This window comes from Oryzias latipes, chromosome 11 (genome assembly GCF_053564925.1).
Source record: "Oryzias latipes strain Hd-rR chromosome 11, Olatipes_Hd-rR_3.1".
Lineage (NCBI taxonomy): Eukaryota > Metazoa > Chordata > Actinopteri > Beloniformes > Adrianichthyidae > Oryzias > Oryzias latipes.
The window spans coordinates 14,147,855-14,168,335 of record NC_136247.1 but is presented as its reverse complement, the minus strand read 5'-3'; the positions used below and the strand labels follow the sequence as shown (position 1 = coordinate 14,168,335).

Sequence of the window (20,481 nt, the reverse complement as noted above, 5' to 3'; positions counted from 1 at the left end):
AATAAAAAATAAATAAATGCTAGAATTACTTTAAATAGTTTGAAGCTGTTCAAATGATAAATCCTTCAATTCTCAAAGAAATACTAAAATATACATAGTTTCAGATTTATGATAACTTCAATAGAATGATGGTGGTAATCTTTAAAAAAACGTTACGAGTTCCAGAAAGGGTGCACATTGGTCCCTCGTTCACTGAGTTAAATCCTAAAAATTATTCACAATAGCCGAAAACCGAAAAGTTGTCAGCCGTCTGTTTTAAAAATGATCATAGGTGTTTTAAGGCTGTAATACTCCTTACTACACCCATTATACACTTTTCACAGATAGACGTGAACATTTTGAGATGTTTCTCTCTTGATTAAATGCTTAAAGTTCAGTCCTTGATAGAAATTAGTCCAGTATTATAGAATGAAAGCAAAGATCTGATCACGAAGATTTATCTAAATGTGTAAAACTGAACACATTTTATGCGGGAGACATAACACTTAAGTGGAGATTAATTGACAAGGTCTACAGCCAATCAGCCATTGTAAAAAAAAGTCAAGCAAAATTGTGCAATAAAAATCCTGATACTGCTGTGAAGGGTGAACCGCGTTATAGCAAGGGACCAGTGTGATATAAAATGAACATCAGTATTGACTCCAGTGCACAATTGCGTCTTAAAACTGCTGAATTAAATCATAAGAATTCTAATCTAGATCCTAAAACCCAAAGAAAGTGAAACAAGTAAGAAAAAGGTGTGAAACTTAAAAATTCTATTAAAAACTACTTTGCAATTGTAAAACTTTTAAGTTACTTTAATTGCAAAAAAAGCACAATAATATCAAACGGGTTCAATAAGGTAGCAAGGCTATAGATAATGCTATTCTAGCTGAGTGACCTCTAAAATTGATAATCTAATAACATAAAATCTAGAGTTTTTCAGAGTGGGATTTTAGAAAAATAGTGGGAGATAAAATAAATGATCATGTATTTAGAGCATAATCTGGTTGTTGGATTTTTTTAACCTTCTCAGATTAAATGTTTGTAAATCACTTTTACAAGTTTTAAGTTTTTGAAGGTTTCTTTATTAATTTTGATGGAACTCAAAGAACCAAAAAAAAGAGGTTTAGCAAAATCCGCTGTGTTTATTCCCAATACTAAATAACATTTTACATTTACATTTGCTGAGGATGAATGAAAAGTGGCTCTGACTAACAATTGTATCACTTTGGACACTCCTGGTGAAAAACAACAGCGCATAATGTCTGTAAATTGTTATCTTCAAGTCGATTCATCCTGTGTAATTGGCTATGATTTCCTGCTTTAGTGAAATCATAACTCCAGAGTACTAATATCATGTTGCTAGTGTTTGTTTGATTTTAATGGTTATGCAGGGTATTTATACATTTTTAATTGTTTTCTTTGTGGATTTCTTAAAAATAACTTTACTTTTAATATTTCTTTTGTAGGCATAAGTCTGTGGTGTCATGAAGAAGCCATGCACACAATCACTAAAGGATAGCCATGTGCAATTTCATTTTTCATTTTTTTGCATACAACATAATAGGTCACCCTTATAAGAGCTAGGACCAGAAGCTGTTCAATGAATATCAGTAGTTGCTTTTGGACCACAAGAAACTTCTATAGTAATTAGAAATTTAGCTAAATAGAATTTAGTGATGGCAACTGGTAAATATTAAATCTAGAGATCATACAGGTTTTTTTTTTTTTCAGAATCTTTCAACATTTAGTCGAAATGCGTCTGATTTCTGGGTTAGTTCAGGAGCAGCTTCCTTGGGAAATCTTTGGGTTGTGTGCCTTGCTCTCAAGCATTTTTCAAGATAGAGGTTTCTTTTAGTTCTTCCTAGTCTTCTAAATACAATAAGCACACGACCTTCTCCTGGATAATCTGTGTAAACTCATAAATTTATGATTTGTTTTGCTGTTTTACAATGTTTTCCTCAAAATTTTAATTTTTCAGATATTTGTAATTTTCACTTTTGTACTTTTCCTTTTTAAATTTTCAGACTTTAGCCTTCTACTCCTGTCGTATTCTCTTTGTAGTAAATTCATAGATGTTTTACTTTATGAACATAACCAACGTAGCCTAATACTTTGTGCTTTCAATGGTCCAAATAGTGTATAATTGTAGGTGATAGAATTCATATGAATCTATTTATTTTGGTGGTGATAATGTATAGATATTAATGATGTTATATTGTTTTACTCCTGTACATTTGGGCTTTAATGTACAGCCCTCCTTGTGAGAAACCTCAGTGAGCAGCCTCAGTGCTGAAAGTTAACCTTGAAACTGTTCAAGAATTAAAAACAGATGGAAATGTAAAATGTTCTTAACAAACATAATAATTAAAACTGACATGATAACATTCAGCAGCACATAAGATACAGACATTACACAGGGAGGCAATACAATATATCGCTTCTCATGGAAAAAGACATACAGTATATACAGTATATATATATATATATATATATATATATATATATATATATATATATATATATATATATATATATATATATATATATATATATATATATATATATATATATATATATATGTGTGTGTATATATATATATATATATATATATATATATATATATATATATATACAGATTAAATAAAGTTACTAAATAAAAATGTGTTGCACATTGTTTGTTTTTCATTTCTCCATTTTAAAGGTTATATACAGATGTTTTATGTAAAGACTAAATGTAATTGTAAATAAAAACTTCTTTATATTAAAAAAAAACTGTTCGAAATTACTAATGTGAAAAAGTAACCCCATGTCTCCAAATTCTTTTAACTCGATTTCAAGTGGAGACCTTTACAGAACCGAGTGACTGTCTAAAACATCCCCAAGTGGACTGCTAAAAAATGTGGAAATAAGTCCAGGCCTCACTTATCTTACCTAAAGATTCTGATTCATCTAAGGCTGAGAGATTTTGGGCTGAAAATGAATCCATGAAGAAATTTCTGAGCAAAAATAACACAGACACTTATGACAAAAGTATCTGGAGCCGCTCTTTGATAAATATTTTATGGATTGATGAGACAAAATAGAAATATATAATCAAAATATCAGAACTGTGCTATAGTCACAACCACAAGTAATGGCCAAGCATGGGTGTGGTAGTTTGGTGATGTGGGGGTCAGTTTATTCAAATCAATTTGAATCAGGTTAAGATGTCAAAATGAAGTTTGGAAAAGAGCTTATTTGTGATGTCTAAAATCCGCTGGATGGGCCACAAGCTCCCTGCTCCACTCTGCTCATCAGCGGAGAGTGAAAGGGGTGTAGGGGTTGCTTGACACCTGCTGTCCCACAACTCAACTTTCTAATGAACTACTGCCACTCTGTAAAAATGTTGCTTTTTGATTTTAGCTAAAATAACGTAATCATAATTAAAAGACCAGTGGAAATGCTTTAAAATAGATTAAAAGATTGTCTGAGCAGATCTTTAACACAATGTCCAGCATTGATTTAAAACGCAATGTGGAAAAAATGCTTTTGAAACTTTGTTCGAAGCACTTCATACTTTTCAAAGTGGATGAATGATATGTCATGATATGTTCGCTGACATGCAGACAAACATGTCAGCGAACAGAGCACCTGTTCTACAAACCTTCTGTTCTGCTCAAGTTGGACACACTGATGAGAACAGAGCACGTTCTTCAAAAGCCGCATTTTAGCTCAATTTTTGGTAGACTTTATTATGGAAGAACTAGCTGATGATAGACTTATTTTCCACAAAAAACCAATGTGTTCAATGTATGTGCCTAATTGAAAATGTTTACAAAACTCGACCGAAATTTATTTATTAACTGGATCTTGTGTCAAACAGGCCAAATAATCCAAAAAATATGTCATAACACAGCCCCTATTGTCCCCCTGTAGATCAGCCTCTGATCCTGCATGTGAAGAATGTATAGGCAGAAATGGGGCATTCTTGGTTATAGTTGTTGATGCCAGGCAGTCTGTCTAGGTTTGCCAGGTTTTTAGAGGCAATTTTCATAAAAACAAAACAAAAAACATTAATAATAATAGTTTTCTGTTGAGTTACATCATGATTCCATGGATTCCATGGATTGCATGATGATGGGATTGAGGCCCTGCAACAGACTGGAGACCTGTCCATGGTGTTCCCTGCCTTTCGTCCACAAGTTGCCGGGTTCGACTCATTTAAAGGTGTAGTAATGTACAAGTATAAGTAACTAGAGATCCAGAGGAGTCAAGGACGTGTTTACATAGAAGCTTTCTGCACGGAAACTGCCATCATCATCTAAACAGTGATGCATGCAAACTGAACTCATTAGCAGTGGTGTCTAATAAGCAGCGTCTGACTCTGTGATGAACAGGTGCTGCAGAGACAAATCTGACCCTTCACAGGAGTGGGGGGAGTGCAGTGATCAGGCCTGCTGACTAACAGAAAACTTCAAACTTCAGCTGCATAAGAGTTAAGCCTCCTTCACTCTTTCAGGTTTTTGGGGAACTGTTAAAAAAAAGTGAATTCTCTGTGGTGCAGTGAACTGGATAGCGTGATCATATATTGGTCTGCAGTGTAGCTGAAGGAAAGCCTGTGCAGACGTGTGAATGTAAGCGTAACTCGTCTTCAGTTTCTCCTGCGACGTCAGTCCTGTTGGCTACGCTCTATATTTAGCCGGGATGCTGAGCCCAGCTGAGTGGGAGACGGTTCGGAGAGACGGGAAGCAGCTCGTGGAGACAGACATGTGCTTTCATCGGGACGCCAAGAAGCAAACCCCGAAACAATGGAAATTGATGGTCAAAAAGGGGTTCAAACCGCAAGAAAGACAATTGTCAGAAATACATCTTGTTCTTATATAAGAGGAAAATATTTGGCAGCATGCGGAGGAAACAAAGCACCACATTAGTCACTAGTTTCTTATCAAACCATGCTAAAATGCAAAGACACAATGACCTTGGAATGTTTTTTTTAGAGGTAGAGCAAAATGGAGAAAGTAAAAGAATATGACAAAGAATGATTTCATGTTTAACAATAAGATTAACTCCTTTATACTATAATCAGAAGAAATCTGAAGCTTGCTAAAATTGTTCAGTTTTCTATCGGCTTCAGAGATGCATTGTGATGTCAGAAGATGCCAATTACACTTTTTTTTTTAATATCTGTGCCTTGATTGCACTTGTATGAGACTATTTATTTCATTAACACTAGCTTGTGTTGATTGAAGGTAGAATTATCAGCCTTAAGGCCCGTACACACCGGGACGAATATTCGCCAGGCGTTATTCGCCAGCGTTTTTCGCCACGTTTTTTGTGTTCACACCCAGGCGATTTTCGCTGACGATGAGCCGAGCGAACATGCAATTTCCTTCCCTGACATTAGATGGCGCTTAATGTAAACAGAAATACTCCTGTACACAAGGTGGCGCTGCGCAACTTTACGCTTCTTAAAGTCGCTTTTTACTCAGAAGAAGAGAGCAAGTATTTACACGCTTGTCAGAATCAAACAAAGAAAACATGAATATTTCAAGCACCAGTTGCTCCAACTGGTGCTTGGTTCGGGGATATTTTAGAATGTCCGTCATTATTTCTTCGCGGCAGTGTAGACGCTACTTGGCGTCTATCTTCTTCGCTGGTATGTGTGCTCAGCAAGGCATTTTTGTGTTTGAGCGTCCCCAAGTTGTGTTTTACTGTAACTTCAGAGGCTCCAGACACGTGTGCAAAAGCGCCATTCTCATTGGTCGAATAGATTTCGACGCGATGCGTCGCAAAAAAAAAACGAACCCTAGGCGTTTTTTTTTTTTGACGCTTTGACGCGTGGCGTTTTTTCGCGTCGGTGTGCACACTCTCATTGGTGCCCTTTGTTTAGTCACGAGGCGTTAAACGTCGGCGAAAATCGCCGGCGAAATTCGTCCCGGTGTGAACGGGCCTTTAGGGAAAAAAAGTTTAATTCAAAAAGAAAAACAGGCCAAGAACAAATCTTGTTTTAACTTAAATCAAATCATTGCTAACTTGTGCTTTACATGGTAAATGGTGTATACTTATATAGTGCTTTTCTACCTTCTTTAAGGCCCAAGGCACATCACACACCCACACACACGCGGCAGTTCTGCTGCCAAACACTGGTGCCAGCCTCCCACTAGAGGCAAGGTGGGGTTCAGTGTCTTGCCCAGGGACACCTCAACTCATGGACGTGCAAGGTGGGAATTGAACCTGCAATCTTACGATCATGGGTCGACCACCCTACCGCTGCACCACAGCCACCCTAAGAATAAAAGCATGATGAGACAAAAGTTTTTGTGGGCCTTCTGTCAGGTCCATGCTCTTACTAAACACAGATTTGTGTTGAGTACAAAGTGTTACCTGCTGTTCACAGTTTTGATGCAAACCAGACTAATACCAAATGTCACAGTTCCTCAAAAGACCACTGGAGGCTGGTGTCACACAAAATAAAAATCTTTTGACCTATGGAAAAGAGTTTGATTGTTTTTTTTCAGCAATAATAAACATATGTACAGCTTGGCTTGAGGTCTAGGGGGTATGTATAAGGCATTTTAAAATACTTTTTTTTGTGCAGGACAGTATTTTTTGGGGGGTGTTTTTTTGTTTTGTTTTTGCAGGTGGGTGGACATACAGACAAACCCAATAGAGCTTCAAACCTCACCAAGCCAGGTCCACCGCTGCCTTCCTATTGTCAACTCTAACCAATGTACCAGGTTTCACTTTTGCCATGTAAATTTGAATACGGGCCATCATTGATTGTTAATTGAGTGCCCATGTTACACATTTGCAAAAGGTTTAGGTTTTTGCTAATGCAACACTTTAAATGAACCTTTTTTGATCTCCACATTTACAATCCTTATAAGGGGTTTTTATTTCCACACCCCCAAAAGCTAAATTGGGTGGATGTAAGGTGACTCTACTTGAAAACCTCACATAGAAACCATTTAAACCAGTTAGATGGGGTCTCGCTGGCTTCGACACAGATCATTTATGCAACAACACTTCACACCAGTGGGTTAGCTTTCCACTGCTTCTTCTTTTATCAGCTTAATGTGTTGTTATCTGTTATGTGTGCTATTACAGTTTTTCTCAGTCGCTTTAGTACAATTCTCAGATCAGAATTGAAGTTTGCAAATACGTGTGTGTATTTCTCAAAACAATTTGTACAAACAGCAAAAAACTATGGATTTCTTGGAAAAGCCTGTAACTTGCTCAAAATCTTTAGTTCATCTCTCAAAACTAAGTCTTTATGTCATTGAACATGTCAGTGCCATCAGAATGTCAAGTCCTTGTGTCATTGTCTACGAACAAGACAGTCAAATTACTTAGTCATGTTGTCAATATAACTGTGTACTTTAGAGGGAGGTTCTGATGTAAACTATGGCTAAAGTTTGGATGACAATTATTGTAAAATGTAAGTTACACCTTTTTTGTTTGATTGCAAGAGACTGGACAAGATTCACATTTACACTTTTATTGTTCCTATTGTAATTTTTTGACAGACCATGTCATACCAACATAGAAAAAAACCCACTGCAAACAGTAACACAAACGGAAAAAATAAAGATAGGACAATATTCTGTACAACAGTACAGGCAGTGCAGTAGGAATTGGTGAGGTCTTCCTACACCTCTTGTCCTTCCTGTATGTTAGGCCACAAATTCTCATCCACATCACAGCAAATATCCTCTCTTGCAATGCAGCGAAATATGTTTGTCACATTTTGACAACTTGGTCAACCATTTTGCAGTTAATGACTTATACGATGAACTAGTGACTAGGTGTTTTGAGGAGTAAGACTATTGCACAGTGAACTATATAATACATTTTGATCAACATGACATAAACAATTGATTGACAAGAAAAGAGCATAGAATTGTACATAATCATTTGCATTGATGTACCAAAGGAATTGCAACTTGTTCAAAGAAGTGAGAAACTGCTTATATGATGTGCAAAAGTGACATCATGATGTGAAGATTGAACAAATAGTTTTGGGAATTTCATTCTGATCTGAGAATTGTACTAAAGCGACTGAGAAAAACTGTAAGACCATCTGTTTCCACCATAGACGCTCCATCACGCACACTCTGTTAATATCTACAAAATAACAGAACAATTCCACTCACATTTCAGTTTAACATTGAACATGTCAGGTAAATGCCAGCAACATTCCTTTTTTTCCCTCAGAAACTCCAAATCCATCAACCCATCCTTGTAGCTTTTTATAAATGTTTCATTGAATCCATCCTTTTATTCAACATAGGCGCATGGTTTTGTTCACTTAGTAATCATTTCACAATTTAAAAACATCAATAAAATCATCAGTAGAATCGTGGGACAAGAACAGGAGTCACTCATGACAAATTACAATAAAAAATACTCTCTAATTGCTAAGTCAATGGCAGCTTAAGCATTTTTTTTAATTATTAGTTTTTAAATTAACATTTAATTTGGTGTCTTAGAAGGTCTAAAAATATGTTGGCTGCACTTTACTGAGTATATGGGTGTTGTATTGATTTCACTAATTATAATTTCACAGGCAAAGACAGTTACTTCCAGGAAAAAAAAGTAACTTTGGGTTGATTTGGTTTGATTTGACAAAGATTTCCCCGTAAAGATATTAAACACACAGTAAATATCTCATTTTTTTTCATTGTTTGGGGCTAAAACTTCCATGTAGCGTCAACTTTGAGTTCAAAGATTTTTTACTAATCCAATTGTTTACTTTTATGTATATTTTCAGGTAAATTTGTTGGCCAAAAATAATAACCATAAAGAAGTAACAGCGGGAGCTGAAAAAAGGGATCAGGAGCATCACACTTTAAAATAGAAAAAAAGAGTTTAATTTTTTTCTGCTCAGCAGATTCCTTGCTCTAGAACTCCCTATGGTTTTTGTTTTTTCCAAGTCTCTTTCTTCTCATTGAATCCTGAACCCCAGCTTTCACTGACTCGGGTGAGTCCTGCTATTCTTTCCATGTTCTGCCTCTTTTATGACTTCCTGGAAGAGTCTTGTTGTGTTCCTGGAGTCGTTTGAGTTGGTTGGTCACCCCGAAGGTTCTCCACTGTTCCAGGTTTTCTCCATTTGAGGAAAACAATTAAACTGGTTCTATGGAGTCATAAAGCCGCTGAAATGCCTCTGTGACATGCCAGGTACTTTGTTTTTGAAGTTTTTAGACACCTTCTGTTGAAGAGATTTCTTGTTTCTACAGGCCTGACAGAGATAAGGTTTGATTGATTAAGTGACTCTTCTTTGAAGATTCAGCAAAGGGGCAATAACTTTTTCACAAAGACCCAGTCTGGTTTCAACAGCTTTATTTCCCTCTTTATAAATAAAGTAAACATAAAAAACATTTGTTTTAATCTCTGGGATTTGTTCTGTATGTAATTACTAAAGTGGGACAGAAATTTTCATTTTTATTAAGGTAGCAAGGCACTTTTTGATATAAAAAATGAGAATAGGGGGCAAATGCAGGGCTGCAGCTACAATGGTTCAGAGAAATACTTATCAGTTCCTCTAGGGTCAACAGAGAAGTTGAACTCTGCAAAAACCAGTCTGGAAAACATTTAGCAGATCCTCTGCTCCTAGAATCCTCTGCAGCTAGAACTGTTTTCCCCATTTCTAGCTGCCACTGTCCTTGTGTGGGAAACACCTCTGCCAGGGGCTGCAGGGCAAAGCCAGCAGCAGGAAGAAAACGCCGCCCACAATGAGAATGGCTCCAGCACAGCCGATACATGACACGGACCAGGACAGCTCGTGGTGAAGAGGAACGGTGTGATCACTGGCCAGGAACGCCAGGATGGACTGGTGGAAGACGACAATGGCCAGGAGCACCAGAACCCCTAGAGGAGGGCCCAGACGAGGCGGGGAGGGGGCACATAAGCAACTCTCCGATTTCAAAGATTTCCTTAGCGGCTGCTTTTACTCACCTGACAGAATAAAGCAGATAGACGCGGGCTTAAGGAAGAACAGGATCTCCTTACTGAGAGCCATGCCGATGCATATGGTCCCCATCACCATCAGGAACAGACTGAACAGGGACAGCATTGCTGCCGCTACATTTAGATCTGATCAAGAGACAAGGACAGCATTAGTGTCTGCTTTTCACTTTATTGCCTCGCATAGCTCCAGTGAGTGTGCAGCATGTTAACATGAAGCTGCGAGCGGAGGGAGAGGTTAGACAGCAGCTCAGAAACACTTGAACGCAGCGTGGGAGGAATACATTCGAAGTAGACAGGCTGAAACGGCGCAGGGGGGAGGTCACAGAGAAAAAAAGAGAGGGATGAACAATGGGAAGGGGAAAAGAGGACTGTAAGCAACAGCGTGCAGAAGGAGGGGTACACTGAGGAGGAAGGAGGATGATCAAAAAAAATCAGTGGGTGGGTGGGGTTGGTGCAGCGGCTGCGGCCGGGAGAACCAAAAGAGTGGCATGACTCACTCCTCTGTGTTGTCTTCTGAAACATCACAGCGTTCTCTCCTGTGGTGAAAAACTTAAAGTAGGTGCAGTTTGATTCTGCAGAAGAAGAAAAATAGAGGAGGGAGCTCTCTTAATCTGCACAGTCTTATTGAAATTCATGGAGTCACATTTGTCAGACTCAAAAAGCCTTTCTTGTTCTCCATCAAACATTCACAATGTCAAACACAAGCTCAAAGGGGGCACAGCTTCCTGTTCATTTTAGCTGTCCCCCATGCCTTTCAGTAATACGGTAAAGCAGTCAAATGGATTGTGACACCTCCATTAGTTTGTTCCCTCATTTGCAAACACCAGCTAGGAACATGTGCACACGTCAATCCTGATTTGTGGGATAGGAGCTGATTTTTCTCCCGTTTATTTTAGCAGAGCAGCTCAGGCTTCTCCACACAAACCTGGTCCAAGTTCCAGATAAATGCACATTTAGGTTATTATAGTGTATGGAATTTGCCACATGCAGCAAAATAATTAAAAGAAAACACCATATTTGAAAATGTGGCACATTTTGTTTTCTCAGCTCAAGTAAAATCTGTAGTTTTGTCCCATTTTTAACAACAATCCCTGTGATCTTTTCTTTTTAAAGCCTCACTCCAATCATCTTTTGATCTATTGTAAAAACGTTCCCAGTGGTCTTTTAATTATGATTGTGGATTTTTTTGCCAAAATGTTTAGTTTTCTCTGACATTCTGCAGAATGGTAATAGTTTATCAGAAATTCACCTACAAGTTGGTGGTAAGCCTGTCCCCATTTTCTACCATCCCTTTGGCTTCACTCTCTCCTGCTAGCAAAAACGGACGGGCAATATTGGAGCTAACCAGCTGTACAGTATTGAGCCAAATGCCATCTCGGATGTGGAAAACGTAGCACACATGGATCTAGTTGTCTATAAGTGGTTGCATGACTGGACCAGATAAGGAGCATGTGGCCCACCGGCCCACCATCTACAGGCTTTTTCCAACTGCATTTTTTTATCTAATCCTGATTCATAATGATTTTTATGAAGAAATACTCAAAAATGCAACTTTAAGCTTAATTGTTTTATATATTATGTCCGCCATCATGAGAAAAATCCCGCGTGAACATGTTAAAAACACCAAAACACAATTTTCATGGGAGTGGGTCTCATTGGCTCTTTATACCCAATTTTTACTTAGAAAACATATTTTTTTCTCCAACAAAAGAAGTGCTATGTGCTCCTGAAGCGCTAGTCCTCTGATCAGTTTTACCTTTCAGGGTTTAAATGCTGACTTCAATACGATGTGTTAGAACCTTTCTTTTTTTTTTGTTTTCATCTTTTAAAAATAGAAATATAAAACAGATTAAAATTGGCTGTTCCAACCAGTCAAACTGTTTCTCTACCACTCACTTTCTCAACCACAGCTGTCCAAGCTTGTACGCTTGACACATGTCCAGTCATCCACTGTAACTCTCAATCACACTTTCAAACCTGCAACAGATCAGTCAGCAGACATAACAGACACAAATCCAGCCAAGCAGTCAGTGAGACTTCCGTCACCTCCCGGCAGCTCAGCGGGTCCGCAGCTCTCTCGTTCTGGGTCAATGTCAGCTACCCACAGGGTCTTGGTGCAGCCCTTCCACAGGCCCAAGTGAGCAGTTAAACAGGACTGCAAAGCAAAGGTCCAAGAGGAAAAGGTTCAGGAAACCGATTCCTTGCTGAAGAACAGGGGTCGGGAACCTATGGCTCGCGAGCCATATATGGCTCTTTTGATGGTCACATCTAGCTCGCAGACAAATCTTTAATTTTAAAATCTTTTTTTCAGTAGACCAGTCCTTCTCAGGCGCACAGTAGTAGCAGTGTTTGGAGAGAAAAAAATCTGCGCCAGCAATCAGTTTACTATTATCTATTATATCACAGAGTTTTTAATAGCCTGAAAACTGTGAAATGACGTCCCTGCAACTGCACGCTCCCGTCTCTTAGAAAGAGCGCGCAGCTGGAGGGACGGGATGTGTGAGGAAGAAAGGGGGGAGGTAGTGGACACAGGCAGCAAGGTGCACGGATTGTCATAACTTAAAACACGCAGCCCGTCACATACTGCAGCGTGTGAGTGTGTGTTTGGCTCCACGTATTCATGTGAGCAATCTTTCTCAAATCTAAAGAACATTCACACCAACCTACAATCACATCAAACGGATGGAAGTCTCAACGCCTGCATGAAGCTTAAACTCACCAAGTATCAACCAGACTAGACCATCAGTAAAACCATGCAGCACCAGAAGTCATAATAATGGTAATAAATACTCATCATTTATCAGCACCAGCATAATAATGTTATTTAAAAGAATCCACATATGTATTCTTCTTTAAAAGTGTTAAAATTATATCAAATGCACTCATTCACTTGTATTTTTACTTTTAAACATATTGTAGCGGATTGAGTTGGACTGGGTGGCTGTTAGGTGGGATTCTAAGTTCCGGAGTTCATTGAACACATTATGCAAAGATCTGATTGGCCCTCAGTTCTGTAGCTCAGCCTGTCGTTGGGGAGTTTGGACCAATGGGGTTCATCTATGGGCCGAATAAGGGAAATAGGAGGGCTGTTGCTGCAGTGAGGGAATTAAAAATTGGGAGGAGCGCTCTCGGCGGGACAGATTGAGGAGTTGCCGAAATAGTTGTACGGCGTTGGTTACAGTCTACAGTAACCAGAATAAAGAACCTTAAAGGAGGTTAAGTCTCCGTGCCTCAGTGTGGGAAAGGGACGCTTCATTATTGTATGGCTCTTTTGAAATTACATTTAAAAATATGTGGCGTTTATGGCTCTCTCGGCCAAAAAGGTTCCCGACGCCTGCTTTAGAAGCACACCAAAAATAATCCGACACCCGTGGTTCAATCAAAAAAACATGTTCGAAAAGCAGAGAGTTCACGTTCACCTGATTGTTGTAGAAACTCTTTGAGGGTGCCAGCTCCACCCAGAACTCTGTCCCGACACCAAGAACAGTTAGGACGACGCCCACAATGGCCACGAAGAACGCCAACTTGATCTGCAGAGAAACCAAATATTGGATTTATCCAATGAGAAAAATGTGATGGATTCCAATACAATAAAAATGCTTAAAAACAGGCAACTATGTGTTTATTTGGAATACATGTTAACATTTTGAATCCATCAGAACCACAATCAGAGTCTAGATTCCCCCCTTTATGTTGATTTCTTGGTAGGGTGGACTCTGATGTGTTTGTATTACTAACTGCTGTTAAAGTTTGAGCTCTTGCTGGCAGCACTTCATCAGAATTTCCTTGCAGAGACTTGAATTTGTTGTTCAATCAGTTGCAACAGGTTGTCCAGATCCTGATGATCCTGGATAAATCCTGGTTGCGTTCTTGGAGGAAGTTTGGTCAGCTCATCCAGAAGTTTCTCCATTTAAGGATAATAGTTCTCAGAAAAAAGTTTCAGAAATGTTTGCAATACAAGACGATGCAATGCAAGACTAATCACCTTTCCCTCCTGAGCCTCACTCATGCCATGTCCCATAGACGTTGTCCTGCGGCGCTTTCCACCAAAAGTGCTGCGACCCCCCATCAAGCTGGTCAAACCTCCTGCACCCGACGCCGGTCCTCCTCCTGCTAACCCTCCAGCTGTCCCCGCCGCCCCCGGGGCCACCATTCGGCCTTCTTCATCACTCACAATAAAGGTTGACCACATGTTGTGTGTCAAAGCAATTTAATGACAGATGATTGCTCTGATGGAATTTAAGTCACTGAAAGTATACAGGAAGGAAAGGAGACAAATTGTGTTCCTTATTCAGTCAGTCAGCATCAAACAACATCAGTCTATTATTTTATCCGCTAAAGGGCCAATAAATGAAATTTGATGAAAAATTAAATCCACAGCTTGTCTTTGCGGCAAAAAATAATGTCTGCAAAACTAAACAAGAAAGATCAAGGTGGGATTCTGGCTTTCCTTTAAAAACTGTTTCATAAAAAATGGAGTATGGTAGAAAAAAATTCCTACAGACCAATTCATTATCATGAAAGAAAAAACAAACACTTCATTGAAGAGCTGGGGGGGGACTCTTCTGCAAAGCTGTGAAGAAAAAAAGCAAAGGCAACAGTTAGAAAATGTAATGTTTTTTTTTGTTTTTTGTTTTTTAAGAAGCAAAACTTGAGAGTTTTGTGAAAAAATGTTAAGTAAGCAAACATCTGCAGATTAGACAGAAAAAAATTCATTATTATAAAATAAATTACAAAAATGACATTGCTCCAAATCATAGTAAAAAAAAAAATCAGTAGAGAACACAACCACAGACCAGTGAACAACATGGCTGCTTCCATTAACATTGATGCTTTTTTTTTGTTTGTTTGTTTGTTTAATGACAACCTGCATAAGCTTCATTGATGCAGGTCATGCAGCAGTAATTATTCTACCTACAGTAACAGACAGAAAAGGAAAAAAAATCTTCTTTTTCTAAGATGTTGCCATACATGCATATACAGTATGGCATGTGTTAAGTTTTAGATGAATGCCTTGGTAACCATAAAAAAAATGCACTTATCTGTGTCTTTTTTAAGGGTTTAGTTTTGCGACTTATTTTGGTCAAATGAAAACCTCACAAATAAGACATTTATTAAATGGTGGTATTCTTTACAAGTTGTAAAAATGTTGTATTCGTTTGTTTACAGTAGTTTGCAGTTTTCAACAATAAAACTTTCAGTTGTTTTCATTTCAAAATTTTTATATATTTAATCAATGAGCAGGAATTTCAGGTCCAAAGGGCAGCCTTAAAAACACTTAACATGATGGCCTTTGTTTAGACTTCTATTTTAAGATGGTATGTGACTGCACGCATAAAACTGTGAGTTGGAATCAGGTGTTGCTTTCTATTCTCAGAGGCCGCAGCTCTTGTCAGGTTCAAGTCATAAACAATGATGTGATCAGAGAGCCTCTGTATTTGAAGGGGATGCACAGATGCAGCGAGGGTGAGTTAAATCTTGACTGTGAATGAAACAGCTGCTGTGCTCCTCTCAGACAGAGTGACAACAGACTTGTAATCCCGGGTTCACGCCACGTCTTGTTAGCAAAAATGAAAGACATCCCATTGAGACGGCCCTTTGCAACAAGAGAGCTTGTTTTGCAAGCAAGATAACTAGCTATAAAATAATTATGTGAAGATACTAAAATAAAGACCAAAAAATACCATATTTATCAATTGTCTCCAGGAATGTTTATCAAAATGTATTAATTAATTTTTTTATACATCATGGACAAATGAAAATTACAACACCAAAGTTATTATTTAACAATTTGTGAAATCAAAAACAAAAATACATGGACTTCCATTCATTACAAGTTATTTTCTGTTAGTATAAGGGAAGTCTCATATCTGGTTACAAGTCATGTTCAAGTCATGAATAAGGAGGAAACCTGGTCCAAGTCTTTGGACCAATTCTTTACATCTTTGGTCACAATTGTGACTTGAAATGTTTCAAGTACCCCTGAAACTAATTTCTCACTTTTCAACCAAACAATCTATGATCTTAATAAAGAATCAATATTTAGCACGAGTTGAGACAAGCCTTGAGTCTTGATGGGGTAAACCCAGTTTACTTTTTTAGTCACAGGTCCTCAGGTCAGGTTTAAATTTTGACTTGAGTCGTGTAGTTAGACGTGCTGGTCTGGGGTAAATTATTCAATTCCATGTCCGAGGAACTCTTTACATCTTTAAGGAAATATTCAGTGAAACCTGAAGATTCTGGTTCCAGATCAAAGTTGTGTTACACAAGTATGAAAGAGCCAGGTCTGATCTTAAGTCAAATGTTAAAAGGATTGCTCAAATATTATAGTTAAATTTTATTTCATAGTCAAATCAAACACAATTAAGGCCAAGTCACGTCTTCCAGAGAAATAGTCAAACTTGGGTTTTGGGCCACAAAGCCAAGTTAGCTTTCTTTACATAATACCTTCTATTTAAAAAGTTTATATAAAGGGCTTTAAAAAGGCACAAAAACTTTCACAGGAAACTTTCAAAATAAAACAAAATCTAATGTAGCTACATTAGATTTAAAAGTGAAAGTAAAATACTTAAAGTAAAGTTTAAACCATCTCTTGTCACAAGTCTGAGTTAAACCTCAGGTACTTTAGCAAGAATTTAAGTCAACATCAAAAAACTTGTTGCCTTGTGTGTTCTTGGTAAGCAAACTCAACATGAAAGTTGATTGTGTCATTTCTTACTTAGAATGTGCCCCATCAGCACCGTGGTTTTGTCTATTTTAGATCATTTATTCCAGACAAGTGATGTAAAAACATTTAAGGAGAGAAATATCTTTTCACAGTACTGCACTATTCAAAAAACTAATATAAAATTGCAAAGCTTTGCCTAAAATTTATATTTCTTCTGCTGTCTGAGAAGATGAAATTGCAATGTGCCTATCAAACTAATAAAATTTGAATGTGTTTTGTTTTTTAAATAGCATAGCAAATGTCACTGAATAGCACAATAACTTTTTTGGAAGAAAAATCAGAAAATACCACAACTGTGATTCTACATTTATAGCACCTTCAGCAACGCAGGTTCAAGCGACCTGCTGCAATGAGAAGTCTACACTGCACACTTTTTCACACTTTTTTGCATTCACAACCCTCATGTGCATGCATCGCTACGGAAGTAACACGAACATTTTGGGGCTCTGCATACAAAACACATAGCCAATTAAGCCACGTTGCAAGTTAAACCAGGTGGAATTTTGACCAGTTATAGGGAGTTGGATTTGGTAGTGATGAATGGATGGCATCTCTTTTAATTTCCAGAAGGTAAATTGATAATGGAGCAGAAATTAATAATTAGGGTTTGTGCCTTGATGGAATTATTTGATACCAAATTTTTCATATGTTGGAATACAGCTGTGACAGATTTAGCTTGAAGCAAGATTCGTGAGATTTTCATCACTTCCACAACTGTACCTCTTCCAACTGTAAGTGGCAGACATGCGCTAGTATCGGGTAGCAGTCCAATGTGAACACCATTTGTTAAAAGTGCATTCAAAAACGCGTTTTCAGTGGGTTTTCGAACCCACGTCACATGCCCAGTGTAAACATCTGTCTTAAAGATCAACATGTCAACACCTTTCTAGCTCTGATTTACTACTGTGTCTCAAATAACCATCAGTAATCATTTCATGTGAGGGAAAACAGTTTCGGATTTTGTGAAATCCACATTCTAACTTCTTGAGTTAGTTAGACTAGGTTGCATCATTTTACCACTAAAAAACTATGTTGCTGCACAAGAAAACCGATCCAGAGCAAAAGTGATGTGGGAATAAATGTGTCAACAATCGTTTCCTGCTTAAATATTACACTCAGAAAATTTAGCATAAAAATCCAAAACATAGTGAACAACACATAAAAATATTGTGGAATTTTGAAAAATGCAACAAAGGCAATCATCAAGAAAATAAAAATGGTGTTGGTGCTGTTTTTTGGAGCTTTATAAGAAACGTTTCATGGCATAAGGTTTTTCACAAGTGATATATTTTGTTGTCCCTACTCATACACAGACTTCTTTTAAGGCTGTCAGTTGGGAACTTTGGAAAAGAAGCATGAAAATGCCACTAAAAAACACCCCAAAGAGGCTTAGCATCAAAACGTGGAGCCTGTAAAACCTTTCTTACTGTCTCTAAACTGCCCAAAAACACAAAAAGTCCTCAACTTCCAAAACTCACTGAAGTAGTCAGTTCAGCTTATTTCATCCTAGCTGAGCTTGGTTTCCTCAACAACCCCCTACCAACACACAGTTCAGCTGCCAAAGGAAAAAAAAAAAAAAAAAAAACCTGAGGCATTGGTTTCGTTTTATGTTTTCTCTCTTTAGCACTCCATGCGTGCCCCACAAAGCTCGCTGCAACTTGACAAACATCACAACAATGACATTAACAAGTTGCTGACCTGGTTGTTGTGTTTGTGGATCTGCTCGAAGTGACGGAGGTCGAGGTGAGGCGAGTAGGGGAGAGGGAGTGAGCTGTGGAGTGGAGAGTAAGGGGGTGGAGGGGGCGGAAAGGGGGTGGATGTTAGAGTTGGCTCCGTTTGGAGCTGTTTGGTAATGGTGGTGGGGGTGTGTGTGTGTCTGTATGGGTGTTGTCCATCTACAGAGAAGTAAAGCACACATTTCTAGGTTTTTCTTTGAGTTTGCAGGCCTTGTGTCTGTTTTGGAAAGAAAAAAAAGAGGGGAATTGTGTGTTCATGTCTTTATGTTTGTGGGATCTGACCCTGTTGGTGCAAACAGCACTGTGGAGACATTCATTGTCGTGAGGACTTTTTAATCACTTAAAAAAAAAACTCTGACAAACAGTGGTAAGAATAAATGGTAAGAACTAAGTGAAGTTTAAACACTTAATCATGATGGTTATAGCTGGAATGATGGAGTTCCGATCGTACTATGTAAATGTAGGCCCTCACAGGTTACGGAAGAAAAGAATGTGTGTGTGTTCCATAAACAAGTTTGCTTATTCTAATTTAAACAATTGTGCTTAATGAGTTTACTATTAAAATAAAAACTTAAGATCACTCACACTAACTCTGTCACCAACAGGGCATGTGTATTTGTGCATGTGCCTACTCTGTCTATTTTTGACCTCCACCTGTTAATGACATTAAAGTCAACTGAGAGGAAAGAGCCAGGGGTGGGGGGCACTTTAGCTCAACCCTCGTTGTGGTGCTCCCACTCTGACTGCGCTAACTGAAGAGTCAATTGCAGGTTTAACACCTCAGCTGAGCGGTGTTGGGCCCGGGAGGTCAGATTTCAGGGCCGTGAGATCCATTCCACGCGACAGTAAAAACCAGATACGGCTCTGCTGTGCAGACAGTGCAAAACCCGATCCAGTCCAGTGGTCATCTTGTTGCGTCCACAGGGCCTTTTTCTAGCATGTATGCCTGCTTTTACAAGCAACACGACACTAATGCATGTAAATATAGTATTGCACATTACTCTGTGTTTCTCAATACAGTGTATGAATACTTTCCTAAATATTCTGGCAAACTGAATGTGCTGATATCTGGTATTTTGAGTTGTTTTTCCACTAAACTGCAGACCAGATCTCTTTTCTACAGTAGAGAGCACTTGAAGATGTACACATGGAGGTATCTTTGCTGTGAAACAAGACAAGGACAGTTGAGTAAAATGAGTAAACCTTAATATTTACTTATTTAGAAAAGGTAAACCCACATTACCAGCCAGAAGGGAAATCTGTCAAAATCTTGAATAATAACTAGTTCAATTAAAATCACTGAGCTTTTTCTCCCCCTTTTTTCCATGTCGCTGGTGTTAGATTTCACCTTAAGTGTGAAAATATACAGATTTTTGTTTTTTTTATTTGGTGACAACTGATATTGATAGACATTAATTCAGGTTTACAAATATAAAGTCTCAATCACTGCTTTTGCCATTTTGCGTTTTGTCTGTGCTTCATCCACTCTTGGATTTAGAGGGTCGTTGGTCCTCCTGCTGCCCGAGAAAGAGAGAATACCGCAGTCAGATGTGCCCGGCATTGTGATAAGTGTTGTGTGTGCATGAAAGAAAGTCAAGTGGTCAGAGACACACAAAGACACAAAACTAGATGGGAAAGAGAGAAAAGGAAGTACATACCAATGGCAAAAACACATTCTTTACTTTAATATTTTCAGTAGTATCATTATGAAATGTTTTTTTTCTTGCCTTTATGTCAAAATATAATTTCTTTTCTGTTCCTTTCAGCCTGACAATGAGGCTTCAGGTCTCATGTGTTTGTGTCGTCTGAAGGATGCATAGCAGTAACTATTTGAAAACAAATGTTCACACACACAAAAAAATTATTGGAAAATTGGAATTTCAACTTCAAGCCTCTACAGGACTCTTCACTTGCCCCTTAATGCAATAGTATCTTCTGAGCAGAAGATGGCGCTACCTTGCAAAAAGATTACAGATGGAGAGAAGTAATGCTGCTTTTATCCTTCACGCTACAGGTGGTAAGGAGCCTTAATATGTTTGCTGCAAAAGGTAACTTCATCTCGACACAGATACCAAGTCCTTCATGGGG

The 20,481-nt window shown here is 38.2% G+C and overlaps 1 protein-coding gene across 3 annotated transcripts; it reads right to left on the bottom strand.

Annotated features, from left to right (window-relative positions):
• Positions 1 to 9,286: 9,286 nt before the first annotated feature.
• On the bottom strand, positions 9,287 to 18,485 carry LOC101163670 (voltage-dependent calcium channel gamma-6 subunit). 3 transcript variants are annotated; one of them, XM_011480973.4, is made up of 8 exons: positions 18,356 to 18,485; positions 14,436 to 14,503; positions 13,916 to 14,177; positions 13,350 to 13,460; positions 11,977 to 12,085; positions 10,428 to 10,502; positions 9,919 to 10,056; positions 9,287 to 9,831 (listed from the first exon to the last, which is right to left on the bottom strand). In XM_011480973.4, exons 3-8 carry the CDS (start codon positions 14,120 to 14,122, stop codon positions 9,611 to 9,613), a joined length of 861 nt encoding a protein of 286 aa, XP_011479275.1. In that variant the 5' UTR covers positions 14,123 to 14,177; positions 14,436 to 14,503; positions 18,356 to 18,485; the 3' UTR covers positions 9,287 to 9,610. The 3 variants fall into 3 exon arrangements, with proteins under 3 accessions (XP_011479275.1, XP_020562816.1, XP_004074096.1); XM_020707157.3 differs by having other exon boundaries at positions 14,466 to 14,503; XM_004074048.5 differs by having other exon boundaries at positions 13,916 to 14,503.
• Between the last annotated feature and the right edge of the window lie 1,996 nt (positions 18,486 to 20,481).

What these genes read in the sequence shown, in the direction of transcription:
- LOC101163670 (XM_004074048.5), bottom strand. Translation starts at nt 14,122, where the DNA reads ATGTGGTCAACCTTTATTGTGAGTGATGAAGAAGGCCGAATGGTGGCC. An exon ending in ACCCGCTGAGCTGCCGGGAG is followed by an intron (nt 10,503 to 11,976) that starts GTGACGGAAGTC and finishes CTTCTTCTGCAG; the next exon opens with AATCAAACTGCACCTACTTT. An exon ending in TATCTGCTTTATTCTGTCAG is followed by an intron (nt 9,832 to 9,918) that starts GTGAGTAAAAGC and finishes GCCCTCCTCTAG; the next exon opens with GGGTTCTGGTGCTCCTGGCC.